This window comes from Gigantopelta aegis, chromosome 4 (assembly GCF_016097555.1).
Source record: "Gigantopelta aegis isolate Gae_Host chromosome 4, Gae_host_genome, whole genome shotgun sequence".
NCBI lineage: Eukaryota > Metazoa > Mollusca > Gastropoda > Neomphalida > Peltospiridae > Gigantopelta > Gigantopelta aegis.
In genome coordinates this window covers 117,204,499-117,222,317 of record NC_054702.1, presented here as the reverse complement: position 1 = coordinate 117,222,317, position 17,819 = coordinate 117,204,499, and the positions used below count along the sequence as shown (strand labels likewise).

Genomic DNA, 17,819 nt, shown 5'->3' with positions numbered 1-17,819 from the left:
AAGAAATATGACGTATCTGTTCTGAAGTAATAAATGGATGGGTGGATGGTTGGTTGGATGAATGGATGGATATGTGTGTGGCTGAATAGAAAGGAAGAATTTTTTTTTTATTTAACGACATACCAAGCACATTGTATTTATTGATATATTGGCTGAGGACGAAATGGCTAATCAATCCTACCTAAAAGGAGCAAGGATTTTAAATGCCCTTTCTCTCTGACAAAACAGTACATAGCACGATCTTTAGGACATTGGTTGGGGCGGGAAAATTACCAATGACAGACATTCAGAGATGAGGTTCCATTCAGCCGCCCATTCATCCATCCATCTATCTGTCCACACATCCTTCAACACATACATATGTGACTCGTTAGTGTATGTGTCGATCTGCCTCTCCCCCACTCTATCTTCTGTCTGACTCCTTTTTTTCAGTCAGCCATTCTATATTTCAGTGTCACTCTCTCTCTCTCTCTCTCTCTCTCTCTCTCTCTCTCTCTCTCTCTCTCTCTCTCTCTCTCTCTCTCTCTCTCTCTCTCTCTGTGTATGTCTATGTCTGCTTTTCACCCTCTACTTGTTGCTATGTTATCCAGTGATATCATCTGTAATAATTGAAGTACGTTTTGTGAATAAAAATAATGAATTAGAAAACTCAAGTGCACCACATATTATAACTGTTAACCGCATATACTATGGGCTGAAATTACAATAGGTGTTGCTCAAGGACTCCTATCAATTTATTTGGAAGAGAATATTTGTGTGCGAGTAATATTTCTTGATCGTGATAAAAAAAAATGTGTTCCCCCATATCAGGAAGTTTACGACAATGAATGTTCCATAATAGTGTAGACGCGATATCGTATTACCTGTTCACAAAGGGTTTAAGCTTCCTTTAAAACTTGTATGTGGTATTTTTTTTGTGTTTTAATGGCTGCATTGATCTTGTTTATATCACTGACGCTAGTTGTTACATAGTATAAGTTATAATCGGCATTACAGAACAGAATCTAATAGTTTTCAATTGTCGGGTACACCTAGCGAGATACATATTATTTTGTTTTGTTTTTAAATCACCATCAAAGCGTCGTGGGATACAAACACAAAGAGATCAGAAAACATCAAGTTCGTTTAATATAATAGTGCTTAAATATGATGGTTATGCCAGTGGGCCCTATCACAAACTGTTCATGTAGTGTATTCAGAATTTATATCACAGATAACCATGACAAAAAGGGATTCATGACATAATTTGACAGTTTTAATTATGTATTTTATCTCGAAGATATTTTAGCAATATCACATGTTCCTGTCTGTGTGTTGATTGTATGCGTTTGTCTGCGTAAATCTTTATATTAATGCCTTGGCTTTTTCCGTCTGTCAAATACACAAAATACACGTTTTACATACATGGAAATGGAAAATCTTGGGCTTCAACACGTCCTACCAATACCCAAATCCATGTCTATTGTGTGCATTTATTGTGCGCGTGCATGTCACTTACAGCTGTCAAAACGTCTGAAATATGCAATCTAAGATATACAATGTTAATTGTTTGCATAATATTAATGTATTACAATACAGTAATTGCATAGTATGGAATTACACTTCTGGGTAAAAGTTAAGCTGTACTATCAACTCCGTTATGATTTTTAAAGTCTCATTTCAATGTTATTTTGGCCCATTTCGGTTATTTATAGTTCATTTCGATCCGTTTCGGTTCCGTTTCAGTCTGTTTCTGTCCCATTTCGGTCAGTTTAGGTCCCTTTCGGTCTTTCGTCGGTCCAGTTCGGTCTTTCGTCGGACCCCTAGTTGATGGTATATTCGTGTACAGTATGTTACAGTACGTTATATCACGTTATTATTAGTAACGACGAACACAAACACTCGTATCATTGTTATAGGTAAATACATTTATTCATCATTAAAACAATCAAAAGACATCATTATAATGTGATGAGATTTCCACTAAAACTGTACCGTGAGATAATAAAATAGCGACATAATAATAAGCTCCACCAGACACAGTGTATGTAAACACTTCTAAACACAGCAGTACACACAACCATCTCGCCGTGTGTCACGCGACGTACAGGGGTTACAAAGCTCGAGTCACCTCCAGCCCTCCCCTTATTGTTACTGATATGTAAGGGGAAGGCTAGAGGAAACTATGTAGTGCTTTGGCAATCGCCGACAACTAAATGGCCACAGAGTTTTAGTTTGATTATTCCCGAGTCCAGTCATCACATTAAACTTACATGTTGTTAACCAGTACCAACGTGTCACGTGGGAACACACTTTGCTCTACGTCACCACAAGAAAGTACAGCGCAGGCGCGCTTCGCATAAGAACGTCGGGTTTCTTCGTGTAGCGTTGGTACTGGTTAACAACATATAAGTTTAATGTCATGACTGGACTTGAAAATAATCAAACTAAAACTCTGAAGCATCAGATTTAGGAACAAGTGTGTATTTTAGACAGTTAATTAGCTTGCTATCATTTGGTTGTGGACGATTGCCAAAACACTACAGTTTCCTATAGCCCCCCCTCTTCATATCAATATCAATAGGGGGGGGGGGGGCTGGAAGTGATTCGAGCTAGGGGTTTACACTGAGCAAATCGTCGTAAATAAGGCTTGCAGACAAAATCCTATACTCTCGGATACTTGGATAAAATAACAGTGCATGTACGTGTAAATAGCAGTACACGTCAACAAAAATATACGATTTTCCAATATCTAGTTTATATGAATGGCCAAGCAGTTTGCTTTTCAAAATGGCCTACCACGTGTTGTAAGACGTGTACGGTATATCACAGAAACATGTTAAATTGAGATATCAAGCTCATTTATCAAGTAACATTAATTACCATTAGTAGAAAATCGAAATGCAAGTTATCTTAAAATCATTTGTCGTTAAATTCTGACCCCTGAATCATTTCCAGTTTTCGCAAAGAATGTTACAAACTGAACACAAATTATAAAAAAGGACTTCTCATATTAAAATAAACAGCCACAGTCATGACACGTGGGTGTAGTTGCATCGTTTCGTTCCATTGTCAGTGAAACGAATTTGGAATGAAGTGTCAAGAATATGATATATTCCATATTACACCAGCAGGATATTTTATTTATCACAAATCTACACATTTCATATAAACATATAACATAATGTTTTTATTCTAAAAATTAAAAAGCTGAGCATGTGAAATATAAGTAAAAATGAGCGACGTATTTTAAATTTATATTAATATATTTGGTCAATATTGGCAAAATTAAGTCATAAAGTAAAGCTCCAAAATTGATCATATAAAAGATAAATATACTAATATTCCCGTAGTTAACAAGTACACTGGCCCCAGCACACACTCTGCTTGAAGGACACGAAGATAACAGTAACAATATGTGGTCTTCGTGTGTATATTAGTTATAAATAAAACGAAACGCGACCTCCTGTGTGTGGTTATGTAAGCACCTGTAACGAGTGTTCAGAAAGTAAACAGACAGATGCTATGTGATTTGGTCTGCATACAAATGGTTGGAAGAACAAGCAGAAAACATAACCATTTTCACAATTAGGTAAAATTGCTGTATATGTTATTTACCAGCTACTGGTGTTTAACTTATTATTAAAGAAATCTGGTATGCTGATAACAAAAACTAAAATATGTAACTACGTTTGAAAATATATTTAGCGAAACGAAATCTGTAGAAACACGATCACAAGCACAATCTCGTACAATACACACTAGCTCAACAGAAAATTACTAAGTTGTAAACTTTGCAGTAAGTAATGAAACGCGCTCACATAAAATGCTTAGAAATTCAATGGCACTTGTTAACAACCTGTCTACAAGAAGGACAGTCGAGTCCCTTCCTTCCATAGATACAAACGCATGCATCATTAAGGCCACCTGCTGATCAAGGTCATCAGATCATCGGTAGTACCTAGGGCTATTTCCCGAGTGAGTGAACTAATCTGCTGTTTGCTACACGCCTACTGAACAAACGGTCGATCGCACAATCGTCAATACACAAGTCAAAGTCTACAAAAATGTCTAAATACACATCTATTATGGACGTCTGGGTACACAATTTCTGCTAAGGCCTGAATAAACAATTGTCATTATATGATCTAAATACACAACTGTTATGGAGGCCTGTGTAATACAATTGTCACTATCATCTGAATAGACTGAAGTCATGTTGATCTGAGTATTCAGCTGGTTGTAGGTCTAAGTACACAACTGTTATGGAGGCCTGTGTATACAATTGTCACTATCATCTGAATACACTGAAGTCATGTTGATCCGAGTATTCAGCTGGTTGTAGGTCTAAGTACACAACTGTTATGGAGGCCTGTGTATACAATTGCCACTATCATCTGAATACACTGAAGTCATGTTGATCTGAGTATTCAGCTGGTTGTAGGTCTAAGTACACAACTGTTATGGAGGCATGTGTATACAATTGCCACTATCATCTGAATACACTAAAGTCATGTTGATCTGAGTATTCAGCTGGTTGTAGGTCTAAGTACACAACTGTTATGGAGGCCTGTGTATACAATTGCCACTATCATCTGAATACACTAAAGTCATGTTGATCTGAGTATTCAGCTGGTTGTAGGTCTAAGTACACAACAAAGAGGAAGGCACGAGTGTATAACAGTCATGGAAACCCGAAAGCACAAATGTCATATTGACCTGGCCATTCTGCTGTTATGTAGGCCCGATTGAACAATGAATAAATATGTCATTAAGGCCTGAATAAACATGTCATTAAGGCCTGAATAACATGTCATCAAGGCCTGAATAACATGTCATCAAGGCCTGAATAAACATGCCATCAAGGCCTGAATAAACATGCCATCAAGGCCTGAATAACATGTCATTAAGGCCTGAATAAACATGTCATCAAGGCCTGAATAACATGCCATTAAGGCCTGAATAAACATGCCCTAAATGACAGACGACAAGACTTGTGCTTGTGTGTAGACTGGTTCTACTAGCCATATGTGAAACCTGATCTTTCCGTCTTACCGTGCTCTTTGCCTCATCTCTCATTTATACGTCTAACTTTGTTCCTGTGTGATCCTGGTTGTCTAAAACTATTCCACGACATACATCATTCCATTTGCACACAATATATTCACGTCAGTGACAAACATAATTGGAAAAGATTGAGCAGTTTGTCAAAGTGTGTCCAGTACCTAGGCGGTACCGAGCACTCAGGCTCCACGCAGCAGGTTCTTAGAAAAGGACTTCAGGAAAGTGAGGTATTAAAATGACTTTCTTCGGTATGTGATTTGTGGCTGTTACTAATACGAGTACGAACAGATGATTGTCAGGTGTGACTAATTATAGATAATTGCACAGGTAAGTAGAAGGTTTCAGTATTGTCTGTATTGACAAAAACAACCATTTCAAACGTCACAATGCAATGTAGCAGACAAATACAGGCATGTTCAAGTGGTTGTCAATAATTAAGTTTTAAAAACGTTTGCACCGCTACAAAAGAAATATCAAAATGCAATGGAATATATTCGTTCAGGTGGTTGGTTAAACGTCTAGCGCTGATCACAGTGGAATAAATACGTAGTGGAATCAGTGGATCACGGGAACCATATCTTCCGCGGTGTGGTATCGTTGAACCGTGGTAGCTAACACTTCAACAACTCTGCTTTCTTATATTTGTGGTCTACATCTTTCAGAGTGGAATCACTGAATTACGGTAACACAACTAAGACTTTAGTAAGTCTGGTTTATTATATTTGTGGTCTACCACCGATCGTCCTCGGGGATTTTTTTCGCCGGGAAGGGCATAAGGATTTTCGTCGGTCTTGTTTTTACCTTTGCCATTTTTGGCAATCCCTCCATAAACATTGCCGGGAGACGTGGGACTCCTCTTCTTCAGCAGCAGGTCATACTGCTCCTCCGCTCTTGGTATGGGGGGCAGCTCCGTCAGGTGGTACGGTTTGCGCACAACACTAGAGTTGCTGTTGTCGTCCATCAGGGGAGCGGCGGACAGCTGAGCGGCTCGCAGGGGTTTTGGAGGGGGGTTCAGGGTGGAGGGGTTGCTGGCTGGCAGTGGAGGTTTACTGTCGACGAATTCGCTGGTGGGTTGCACTTCAAAGTACACGGGCTGCTCTACTTCCTTCTGTCTGCGGAGACATTTGAACTGGTGTCTGCAAGAATACAGCACAAAACATTCAATATCTCAACATAAACCTGAACGACAAAAGACTTATCACAGTTAAAGTCGTATCTCTGCACAAATAAGTCAAAGAGATGTTTTCACACGGTCATCCCTGCTCCTATGAATCACTAACGTTTGCTTCATCGGTAGAGCAACTTCTACTTCCCAGTCCTGCTTGTATTTAACTTGTCTCAATAACATGTAACAAAGACTTTCAAACAGCTGCAACCAGACACTGAAGTATTTGTGATAAAGTCAGATTTTTATTACTTGATAAATTTAATACATGTATTTTAAAAGGGTTTTTTCGGTTTATTTTAAATTTACAGCCCTCTGTTATCAAACACTTAGCGTGGTGTCTGCCGCAGTGACAAGATAACCCACGACTGTGACGTGACGACGTACCTCCACCTGTAGATGCAGACGACCACGATGATGATAATGACGGCCACAGTCGTCACACAGGTCACGATGATGCCGATCAGAAACGCTGAGAGAGCTGGAAGAAGAAAACACACAAACCAGATACAGAGAATGTTTCAAACAACAAAAACCAGACACTGAAAACGAATAATGAAAAAGCAATATAAAATAGTACTAAATATTAGCCTTTGGGAGTAGTGATTTTCATATTTGTCAAACGTAGTTATCAGGATTTTGTTTTTGTTTTCTTAAAAAGAATCAAGTTGATTCACTGTAGATTGCAGTGCTGCATAACTGTAATAGTGCTGATTTACTGCATTACTGTTATACAAAGTAGTAACTTAGCGTTACGGACATACTAGAACTGTTATATAATATCACTAACTTAGGGATACATATGTACTAGAAGTGTTGACAGAAGAGTAGTATCATACCTTCGGAACCCCTACTGCCAGGACCTTTACAGTTGACTAAAACAGTGGAGTTAGCTTGAGCTGCAAACAAAGAGAATGGTTAACAACAAAACAAGGTCGAGTATTTCCACGTTTTAAAACTCAGTCAGGGATAGTAGTCTTCGTATCGACTGCTCTGATCATTGCGTGTGTGTGAATCTACAGGTAACAGGAAACTGTCAACACACGGAATTGATTTCACTTCACCTTGATGACTCGTTGTAAACACACCATGTACAATTTGTTTGGCCATTTTTTTCTACAAGATTAGTGCAAACATTATCTTGACTTTGAATGGCCTGGAAGTTACAAATTACGTTTCAAAGTATTACTTCATCCTTGATATACTTACAAATGTTATAAATATTCATTAAAAAAATATAAATATCCAAATATATGTCTAGGTAAATATTCTAGGCTATTTTAAAGCGCAACATGAGTGAACAATATTACCCATTTCTCTTTCCTTCTCCTGACACAGTTAAAGTCTTATAATGATGTACATTCTAATTCAAAATCTTCAGAAGACACATATAAAGGACTGTCTGTCTGTCTGTCTCTGTCTCTGTCTCTCTCTCTCTGTCTCTCTCTCTCTCTCTCTCTCTCTCTCTCTCTCTCTCTCTCTCTCTCTCTCTCTCTCTCTCTCTCTCTCTCTGTACACTTAAAACAGTCATTCTAGTCTATCTATGTGCCTTCCACGCCTAACCAAATGAAAAACTAATACCTGCTATTTTCAGCCACACGAAGCTAGGTGGTGCGGCGGAAGTGACGTGCTGTAGAGTCAGTGGAACTGCACTTCCGGGGGCCAGACTAGCACTCCAGATGGAGGTATTGAGAACGGCGACACACTGGCTGTTGTTGAATTGTCTCCCCTGTATGACGAGTCGCGACTCGGTGCAGTTGTCTGGTTTATCCAAGGAATACAACCTGACATCAAACGCTGTAATATCCACCACCTCGTCCGTCAGCCCAGTGTTCTCTATGTCACACGTGCAGTCGACGACATCTTTGTCTGATACAGTGGCAGAACTAAATTTTAAATACAGACTCTCTCCTCGTATTTCAGTATTTTGGCAGATATCTAGATTAGGGATTGCTGTAAAGATTAAACAGAGAATATGCTATTTTATTATGAAAATTAAAAAATTCAAAATGTTATCATACAGAGTGAACAATTTTGACCATAACAGTTGTAGCAGATTCCTAAAAGGTCAGTTGGCACCTTTAAATATTTTACCACGCAAGCATAAAGTAACAAACACACTTTAGTATTTATTTCGGTATTGATGATGGTGTTTGTGATGATGATGATGATTGTAATAATGATGACGATTATGATGATTATGTATGTGTGTGTGTGTGTGTGTGTGTGTGTGTGTGTGTGTGTGTCTGAGTATGGTCCAGTCACCTAACTCGACTCAATGGGTTGTCAAGGAGAGACATTACTAAGTAACCCGGGCGATCTGCCATGTAAACACGGGCTACACGTGCTAAAATGTTTCCCTGAGAGAACTGCACACCAGCAACGAGCACGTGCTTGCTGTAAAGCCATAAGTGTACGAATCGGGGGTTGGTGGGTAAGTCACGGGGGATCGGAATCTAACTGCCCCCTCCCCCACCACCAGTGTTTGAGTAAATCCTCAAATTCGGGCAAAACGATAGAGATATTCGGGCAAAATGTGCCAGTATTTTCATCATTTTACCAGCAAAATTAGTAATGCGTAAATATTAGTTTACACCAGCTGTTTGGCAATAATGCTAATATGAATAAATGTATCCATGTTTGTTTAATTCAGGCAAAAGCCAGCCTGCCCTCCAACAGACACGGGAGCCCGTACACATATGTGTAAAGCAATAAAATTATCAAATATACTGAGATTAATACGTAGTAGACAGTTGAGGTTAATACATAGTAGACTACTGAAGTTGATACGTAGTAGACTATTGAGGTTAATGCATAGTAAAATATTGAGGTTGATACGTAGTAGAATATTGAGGTTGATACATAGTAGAATATTGAGGTTGATACATAGTAGAATATTGAGGTTGATACGTAGTAGAATACTGAGGTTGATACATAGTAGGATATTCAGGTTGATACATAGTAGAATATTGAGGTTGATACATAGTAGAATACTGAGGTTGATACGTAGTAGAATATTGAGGTTGATACGTAGTAGAATACTGAGGTTGATACATAGTAGGATATTCAGGTTGATACATAGTAGAATATTGAGGTTGATACATAGTAGACTACTGAGGTTGATACATAGTAGGATATTCAGGTTGATACATAGTAGAATATTCAGGTTGATACATAGTAGAATATTCAGATTGATACGTAGTGGAATATTCAGGTTGATACAGGTTGATACGTAGTGGAATATTCAGGTTGATACGTAGTAGAATATCGAGGTTGATACGTAGTGGAATATCGAGGTTGATACGTAGTGCAATATCGAGGTCGATACGTAGTGGAATATCGAGGTCGATACGTAGTGGAATATCGAGGTTGATACGTAGTGGAATATTGAGGTTGATACGTATTAGAATATTGAGGTTGATACGTAGTAGACTTGAGGTTGATATGTAGTATCCTTGAGGTTGATATACGAAGTAGCACTATTGAGGTTGATACGTATTAGAATATTGAGGTTGATACTTATTACAATATTGAGGTCGATGCGTATTAGAATATTGAGGTCGATATGTATTAGAATATTGAGGTCGATGCGTATTAGAGGTCGATACGTATTAGAATATTGAGGTCGATGCGTATTAGAATATTGAGGTCGATGCGTATTAGAATATTGAGGTTGATACGTATTAGAATATTGAGGTTGATGCCTAGTAGACTGAGGCTGATATGTAGTATCCTTGAGGTAGATATAAGTAGCACTATTGAGGTTGATACATAGTAGAATATTGAGGTTCATACGTAGAGAACTATTGAGGCTGATATCTAGTGGACTATTGAGGTTGATGTCTAGTGGACTATTGAGGCTGATATCTAGTGGACTATTGAGGTTCATACGTAGTGGACTATTGAGGCTGATGTCTAGTGGACTATTGAGGCTGATATCTAGTGGACTATTGAGGTTCATACATAGTGGACTATTGAGGCTGATGTCTAGTGGACTATTGAGGCTGGTATCTAGTGGACTATTGAGGTTCATACGTAGTGGACTATTGAGGCTGATGTTTAGTGGACTATTGAGGCTGATATCTAGTGGACTATTGAGGTTCATACGTAGTGGACTATTGAGGCTGATGTCTAGTGGACTATTGAGGCTGGTATCTAGTGGACTACTGAGGTTCATACGTAGTGGACTATTGAGGCTGATGTCTAGTGGACTACTGAGGCTGATATCTAGTGGACTACTGAGGCTGATATCTAGTGGACTATTGAGGTTCATACGTAGTGGACTATTGAGGCTGATGTCTAGTGGGCTATTGAGGCTGATATCTAGTGGACTATTGAGGTTCATACGTAGTGGACTATTGAGGCTGATGTCTAGTGGACTATTGAGGCCGATATCTAGTGGACTATTGAGGTTCATACGTAGTGGACTATTGAGGCTGATGTCTAGTGGACTATTGAAGCTGATATCTAGTGGACCAATCAGGCTGATGTATAATAGAATATTGTACTAACCTTTCTCGCACATGTAGCTGACGAGCGTGTAATGCGAGTTAACAGCCGACATGTTCCTCATCACCGGCAGCGTCCACGAGCTGCGGATCGTACACGAAACCTGCCCACTGCACGCGCGCAGTAGATCCTCCAGCAGGCGCTTGTAGAATTTACCCGTCAGTGACGTCACCAGACACTTCCCACTGTACAGCTCGTCACCGGGATGGTTAGTACAGCAGGTCTGGTCCTGTGTCTTAACGTCACAACTCGGCCGGACGCCCACAATGACGTCATCGATGACGACGCGACCTGTCTGACACCTGATGGTGGGCAACTGATTAGTCGTCATGCATGGTGACACGGGCACCCAGCTGATGTGTTGCTCCGTCTGTGTGAGCAGGCACGTGTCTGACACCTCTGTAATAAAGAAGTGTGTTTGTTTTGTTTAACGACACCACTAGAGCACATCGAGTTATCAATCCTCTGAAATAAACACCAGCCATCAAGGGACACAAATAGCTATTGACATATCTATACGTAGGGCCTATATTTATTAGGTGATTCATTCGAATGGATGCACAACACTCGCAAGAATAACTGATAATGCAAGCACTATTTGTACTAGAAGATCGTGTTGACCGATAAAAGCACTATTTGTACTGGATGATTATGTTGACCGATTGAAATTTATGTTGACCGATTAAAGCAATATTTGTACTGGATTATTATGTTGACTGATTAAAGCACTATTTGTACTGAATTATAATGTTGACCGATTAAAGCACTATTTGTACTGAATGATTATGTTGACCGATTAAAGCACTATTTGTATTGAATGATTATGTTGGCCGATTAAAGCACCATTTGTACTGGATGGTTATGTTGACCGATTAAAGCACCATTTGTACTGAATGATTATGTTGACCGATTAAAGCACCATTTGTACTGGATGATTATGTTGACCGATTAAAGCACTATTTGTACTGAATGATTATGTTGACTGATTAAAGCACTATTTGTACTGGATGATTATTTCAACCGATTGAAGCACAATTTGTGCTGGATGATTATGCCGACCAATTGAAGCAGTAATAAACTGGTACTAACTCATAATACATCCAAGGACGTATGCTATGGGTTGATTCTTCTCTAGAAATAAATACAAAATTAGTTTTTTGTGTTTTTTTTAACAGTTAACATTGACGCTGTTTAATGAAAATAGCTTTTGACAAGGGTACTATCTATCACCTTGGTTGTTCATTGTGTGTAGAACAAGTAAATTACTGGGTGATGAATACAGACATGGGTTAAAGTATATATAGACAGACGTTGTTGGAGTCAGCCAGAAAATTACAGAATGGCTTCTCCTAGATAGTTGAGGAGTGTGATGTGGCAGCAAGCTACCTTAATAATAATTAGATACATATATTACCAAAATAAGCACGGATATATAAAGGATAAAAAAAGAAAAGAAAACGAACGTGGGTGGGTGGCGACTACAGTATACAGCCACGTGTAAGTGCATTTCCTCTGCACGCCTACCACTTGTTCCGGTAACAATCTGTGTTGTTGCAGTCTGCAGTGTCTAGACAAATAGTGTACTGTTTAATACTGCCTTGGTCAGTGCAGTATATAGACAAATAGTGTATTATGTGTCTAACATTGCTTTGGTGTGTGTGTGTCTACATAGCGAACTTGTGTCGTCCAGTGTGCGCCACTTGGCTATAGAATGTGTCTTAGTCTAGCTCTGCAGATACGTGATTTATCATGCTGTTTAGACATCCCATTTATATTTGTATCTATGATCATTGTGTGTGTGTGTGTGTGTGTGTGTGTGTGTGTGTGTGTGTGTGTGCGCGCGCGCGCGCGTTTGTGTGTGTGTGTGTGTGTGTGTGTGTGCGCACGTTTGTGTGTGTGTGTTTCTGTTCATGTCTGTATGTGGGGTTTGGTTAAGGGTTTAGGGCTGGGGTGGGGATGGTTGGTGGTTCGCGTGGTAGTGATATTTATTGCACTGAGAACGTGTTGTACCAGATATCAGATATGTTTTTATAAATTATAGCTTCGAGTCGCCAAGTGCGTTGTTTGAACACTACACAGGCAACTGTCAACATGCAGCATCGATTTGACTCCGCTAGTTACGAATACATTACGAGTTTGTTGGGGAATATTGTACTGAGTATATATTTTAACAGTTAAAAGTTTGTTTTTGTTTAACGACACCACTAGAGCACATCTAATTTTTATCATCGGCTATTGGATGTCAAACATTTGGTAATTCTCACATATAGTCTTAACGAGGAAACCTGCTACATTTTTCTATTAGTAGCAAGGGATATTTTATGTGCACCATAACAGACAAATAGCACATACATATTTACTACAACTGGATATGTATACACTGCAGGTTCTTGGTGATATTGTACATATTTACTACAACTGGATAAGTATACATTGCAGGTTCTTGGTGATATTATACATATTTACTACAACTGGATATGTATAAACTGCAGGTTCTTGGTGATATTATACATATTTACTACAAGTACAACTGGATATGTATAAACTGCAGGTTCTTGGTGATATTATACATATTTACTACAACTGGATATGTATATACTGCAGGTTCTTGGTGATATTATACATATTTGTTTCAAATGGATATGTTGGGGGATATTATACATACTTCATCTGACTACGATATATTATAAGTATGTTACTTCATCTGACTACGATATATTATAAGTACGTTACTTCATCTGGCTACGATATATTATAAGTACGTTACTTCATCTGACTACGAATACAAGTATGTTGGGAATATTATACATACTTACTTCATCTGGCTGCGATATATTATAAGTACGTTACTTCATCTGGCTACGATATATTATAAGTACGTTACTTCATCTGACTACGAATACAAGTATGTTGGGAATATTATACATATTTACTTCATCTGACTGCGATATATTATAAGTACGTTACTTCATCTGACTACGATATATTATAAGTACGTTACTTCATCTGACTACGATATATTATAAGTACGTTACTTTATCTGACTACGAATACAAGTATGTTGGGAATATTATACATATTTACTTCACCTGGCCACGATATATTATAAGTACGTTACTTCATCTGGCTACGATATATTATAAGTACGTTACTTCATCTGACTACGAATACAAGTATGTTGGGAATATTGTACATACTTACTTCATCTGACTACGATATATTATAAGTACATTACTTCATCTGGCTACGATATATTATAAGTACGTTACTTCATCTGACTACGAATACAAGTATGTTAGGAATATTATACATACTTACTTCATCTGACTACGATATATTATAAGTACGTTACTTCATCTGACTACGAATACAAGTATGTTGGGAATATTATACATACTTCATCTGGCTACGATATATTATAAGTATGTTGCTTCACCTGACTACGAATGCAAGTATGTTGGGAATATTATACATATTTACTTCAACTGGTTACGAATACATTACAAGTATGTTGGAAGATATTCATATTTACATGTTTAACTGTTTATAGCCAAGTGAGACACAAGTATACGACATACGACCCAGCTGTGGTATGTTTGTGAAGGATAGCGGTTAATCTGTATTGGAAAACCCCGCTGTTGGCACGCAGGCCACTTTCATTAACACTAAAACAGCCAGGGATATTTATATGTACTTTTTTGTACATGAGGTCCGGCAGCACATACCACAACGTCTGGACTTAACTGCTTTAAAAGAACCTATAAGTGAAAGGAGGAGGGTAGTGGACATGTTGGCTATCATGGCCCTATATATATATATATATGTATGTATATATATATACATACATATACATATACATAACGTTCTGTGGATATATCCACGTGTGTATATATATATATACGTAACGTTCTGTGGATATATCCACGTGTGTGTGTGTGTGTATACATGTATATATATATATATATATATATATATATATATATATATATATATATATATATATATATATATATATATATATACACACACACACACACACGGTCATAGAGTAAAGGAAGCCAGTGTAAACATTTGTATATTCTGCCGTTATCTCTCAACTCGCTATCTCCCCGGCATTGGTAGTTCCATACAGCTTCACTCAAATGTTTTATATGTCGGTTCTTAGTGAAACAACACACATAAAAAAAGTTTGAAGGCAGATATATATATATGGAATTAGGGTTCTGGGAAGATGCCAGCCTGGTCGACCTAGAATTGTAATTCTCTTTAACGTTTTCAGCTAGTAACTGTAACATGAGAACTGAGATTTTGTTTCACATACTCACAGAAATAAGCCAAATTTGATCATTATGTCATCTGTACCTATCTATCTGAATGATTATTATAGTGTTAAATCGGTGTAGCGTGGTATACTCAGCTATATGCAGTGAGACGGGTTAAAGGTCGAGTTGGAGACTGCGTGACGGTGCGTCAGTTCGAACTCGCCGTCCCACAGGTGACGTATTGTCATAGAACAACTTATGTTTAGTACAAACTACACACGTATGTGACACTTATCACAATGGGTTTATGCTTTCTGAACTTTCTAAACAAGTTCATATACTGAGAGAAAGAAATACGGGAAAACGTGGTATTGTAAGGAAGTCAAAAAATGTCCATTTACTGCAATATTATATCAGCGTCGAAATATGTGTATAAAGTACAACGAAGTAAGTAATGTGACATTGAATATCAGTAATGTGAGATTGAATATCAGTAATGTGAGATTGAACATAAGTAATGTGAGACTGTGTGTAATTAACTCGGTTAACTTCCCGACATTGGATGAGAGGTTTGGTCGCAGTCACTCATCCTTGTAAGTGTTCCTGTGAGCCGTATTTCTTTCAATCAGTATATAAGTGTGTATCGGGTACAAACTTGGCCCTGTTGACCAATCCCATATGTTAACCCACAATGAAGTGGCAACTGTTTGACTGAAGTGGCAGGGGATAGCATGTAGTTTGTAAACATGTGTAACTTGTTGACATTGAAGACTTGTTTGTGGTAATTCCGGCCCATGCAAAAGTAGTGCTTTTTGTGTAAAATGGGTGTACTCCGGCCTGGCTTAGAGGGTGTGTCTGTTTAAACCAATATTCTGGGAGAAAGAGCTGGACAACAGGGGTTGTCCTTTTCAGGGTATGTGTCCCCCATGCAGGCAAAGGTACATACAAAACTTCACGGGCCTGCTGATATTAATAAAAATGTTATAGCCACTAAGGCTATATAGAAACATATAGCGAAATTAATTGTGGTCTGAGGCCTTGTGCAGTGTGCCGAGATTCCACTGTATACGTTCAGCTGCAGTGAACAGCCGCCCTACATACAGGCTTCACGGCTTAGTATTGACAGCCAGTGCCGCCGTGTGCACCGACAGAAAGCTGATATCAACTTACCCCTGGCCCAAGAGAAAACTCCGCCGGCGAGCCACAAAACAAGACAAATAATTCTATAACCAGGCATTGCTCGGTGAAGTGTGTCACAAACTCCGCAGTTCGGAGAATATTTGGCGATCAGACGTGAATAATTCAGTTTGTGGAACAGGAAATAAGTCCTCCATGGCACAACACGTCAAGCTTCCATCTCTAGTTCCAATGTGTGTGTGTGAGTGTTGGTAGTTTAGGAAAGTCCATCCGTATTAACTGCGTATCCTCGCAGTGTCCTATGAGGTATTTCCCGACAGGAAAGTTCTCCGCCACACTCGGCTGACCACAACTGTTGTTTCTCTTACACAATACACTCGTCATTAGTTCAGCCCGGAGTTTAAACTAGTTCAATGTTTACGGCTACCGGTGTCGCTTCAGTTATCTGCTTCTATTAATAAGTTCCTAAGTCAGCCCAGTAGCAGCATGTCCTCGTTCTCGCTTGAGTGCTACATTCGGCGCTGGCCTGCGTGTGTGCGCATATTCGCCGATCAAGGTGTTAGGAGGAAATAAATAACTGGGCGCTGACAGGTTGAGCGAGACTAGCGCCGAGCGGAACACAGGTAGATCATAGATGGTATTTGCCAGCGGCGTGAGAAGCTGAACCCTTTGTCCCTCCCCCAAAACACTGACAGCGCTTACCTGAATAGCTAAAACAGATACACACTGGCAGCACTGGAGATATATAGTAGATTCTCAGAAACCGTAATATGATGTCTACAGTGTTAACTCTAAGCAGACGACGTTTTTCACAATCACGTGGTCCAGGGAATTATCCACGGTGACGTTTACGGTTTGGAATTCCACGGTCATAGCTGCTGTCTGTTTTCCTCTGGTGGGGCAATGGTTGTGTTATCGATGTCACACGATCGACATGTACGCTAACAAACACGTCTGATTTTGTCGTCACAGGAAAACATTGTAATAAACCGACCTTGTGAACTGGTAGACGACGGGTTCGCACCCCAGCACAGGCATCAACCGAAAGACAGTTTTAATAGCGAAGTGGGTAATAAAACATTGTATTAACAGGAGCATGAAATAAAACATTGTAATAGCGAAGTGTGAAATAAAACATTGTAATAGCGAAGTGTGAAATAAAACATTGTATTAACAGGAGCATGAAATAAAACATTGTAATAGCGAAGTGGGTAATAAAACATTGTAATAGCGAAGCGTGAAATAAAACATTGTAATAGCGAAGCGTGAAATAAAACATTGTAATAGCGAAGTGTGAAATAAAACATTGTAATAGCGAAGTGTGAAATAAAACATTGTATTAACAGGAGCATGAAATAAAACATTGTAATAGCGAAGCGTGAAATAAAACATTGTAATAGCGAAGCGTGAAATAAAACATTGTAATAGCGAAGTGGTTATAAAACATTGTATTAGCAGGAGCATGAAATAAAACATTGTAATAGCGAAGTGGGTAATAAAACATTGTATTAACAGGAGCATGAAATAAAACATTGTAATAGCGAAGTGTGAAATAAAACATTGTATTAACAGGAGCATGAAATAAAACATTGTAATAGCGAAGTGTGAAATAAAACATTGTAATAGCGAAGCGTGAAATAAAACATTGTATTAACAGGAGCATGAAATAAAACATTGTAATAGCGAAGTGTGAAATAAAACAT

The 17,819-nt window shown here is 38.6% G+C and overlaps 1 protein-coding gene across 1 annotated transcript; it reads right to left on the bottom strand.

Annotated features, from left to right (window-relative positions):
* Nucleotides 1–1,886: 1,886 nt before the first annotated feature.
* On the bottom strand, nt 1,887–17,286 carry LOC121371888. Its single transcript, XM_041498111.1, has 6 exons — nt 16,150–17,286; nt 10,721–11,116; nt 7,790–8,161; nt 7,048–7,107; nt 6,596–6,689; nt 1,887–6,179 (listed from the first exon to the last, which is right to left on the bottom strand). Exons 1-6 carry the CDS (start codon nt 16,214–16,216, stop codon nt 5,735–5,737), a joined length of 1,434 nt encoding a protein of 477 aa, XP_041354045.1. The 5' UTR covers nt 16,217–17,286; the 3' UTR covers nt 1,887–5,734.
* Nucleotides 17,287–17,819: the final 533 nt, after the last annotated feature.

Coding starts and splice junctions, on each gene's coding strand:
- LOC121371888 (XM_041498111.1), bottom strand. CDS start 16,216: ATGCCTGGTTATAGAATTATTTGTCTTGTTTTGTGGCTCGCCGGCGGA. Junction 11,117..16,149: donor AGTTTTCTCTTGGGCCAGGG/GTAAGTTGATAT, acceptor TCTTTATTACAG/AGGTGTCAGACACGTGCCTG. Junction 6,690..7,047: donor TGGCAGTAGGGGTTCCGAAG/GTATGATACTAC, acceptor TTCTTCTTCCAG/CTCTCTCAGCGTTTCTGATC.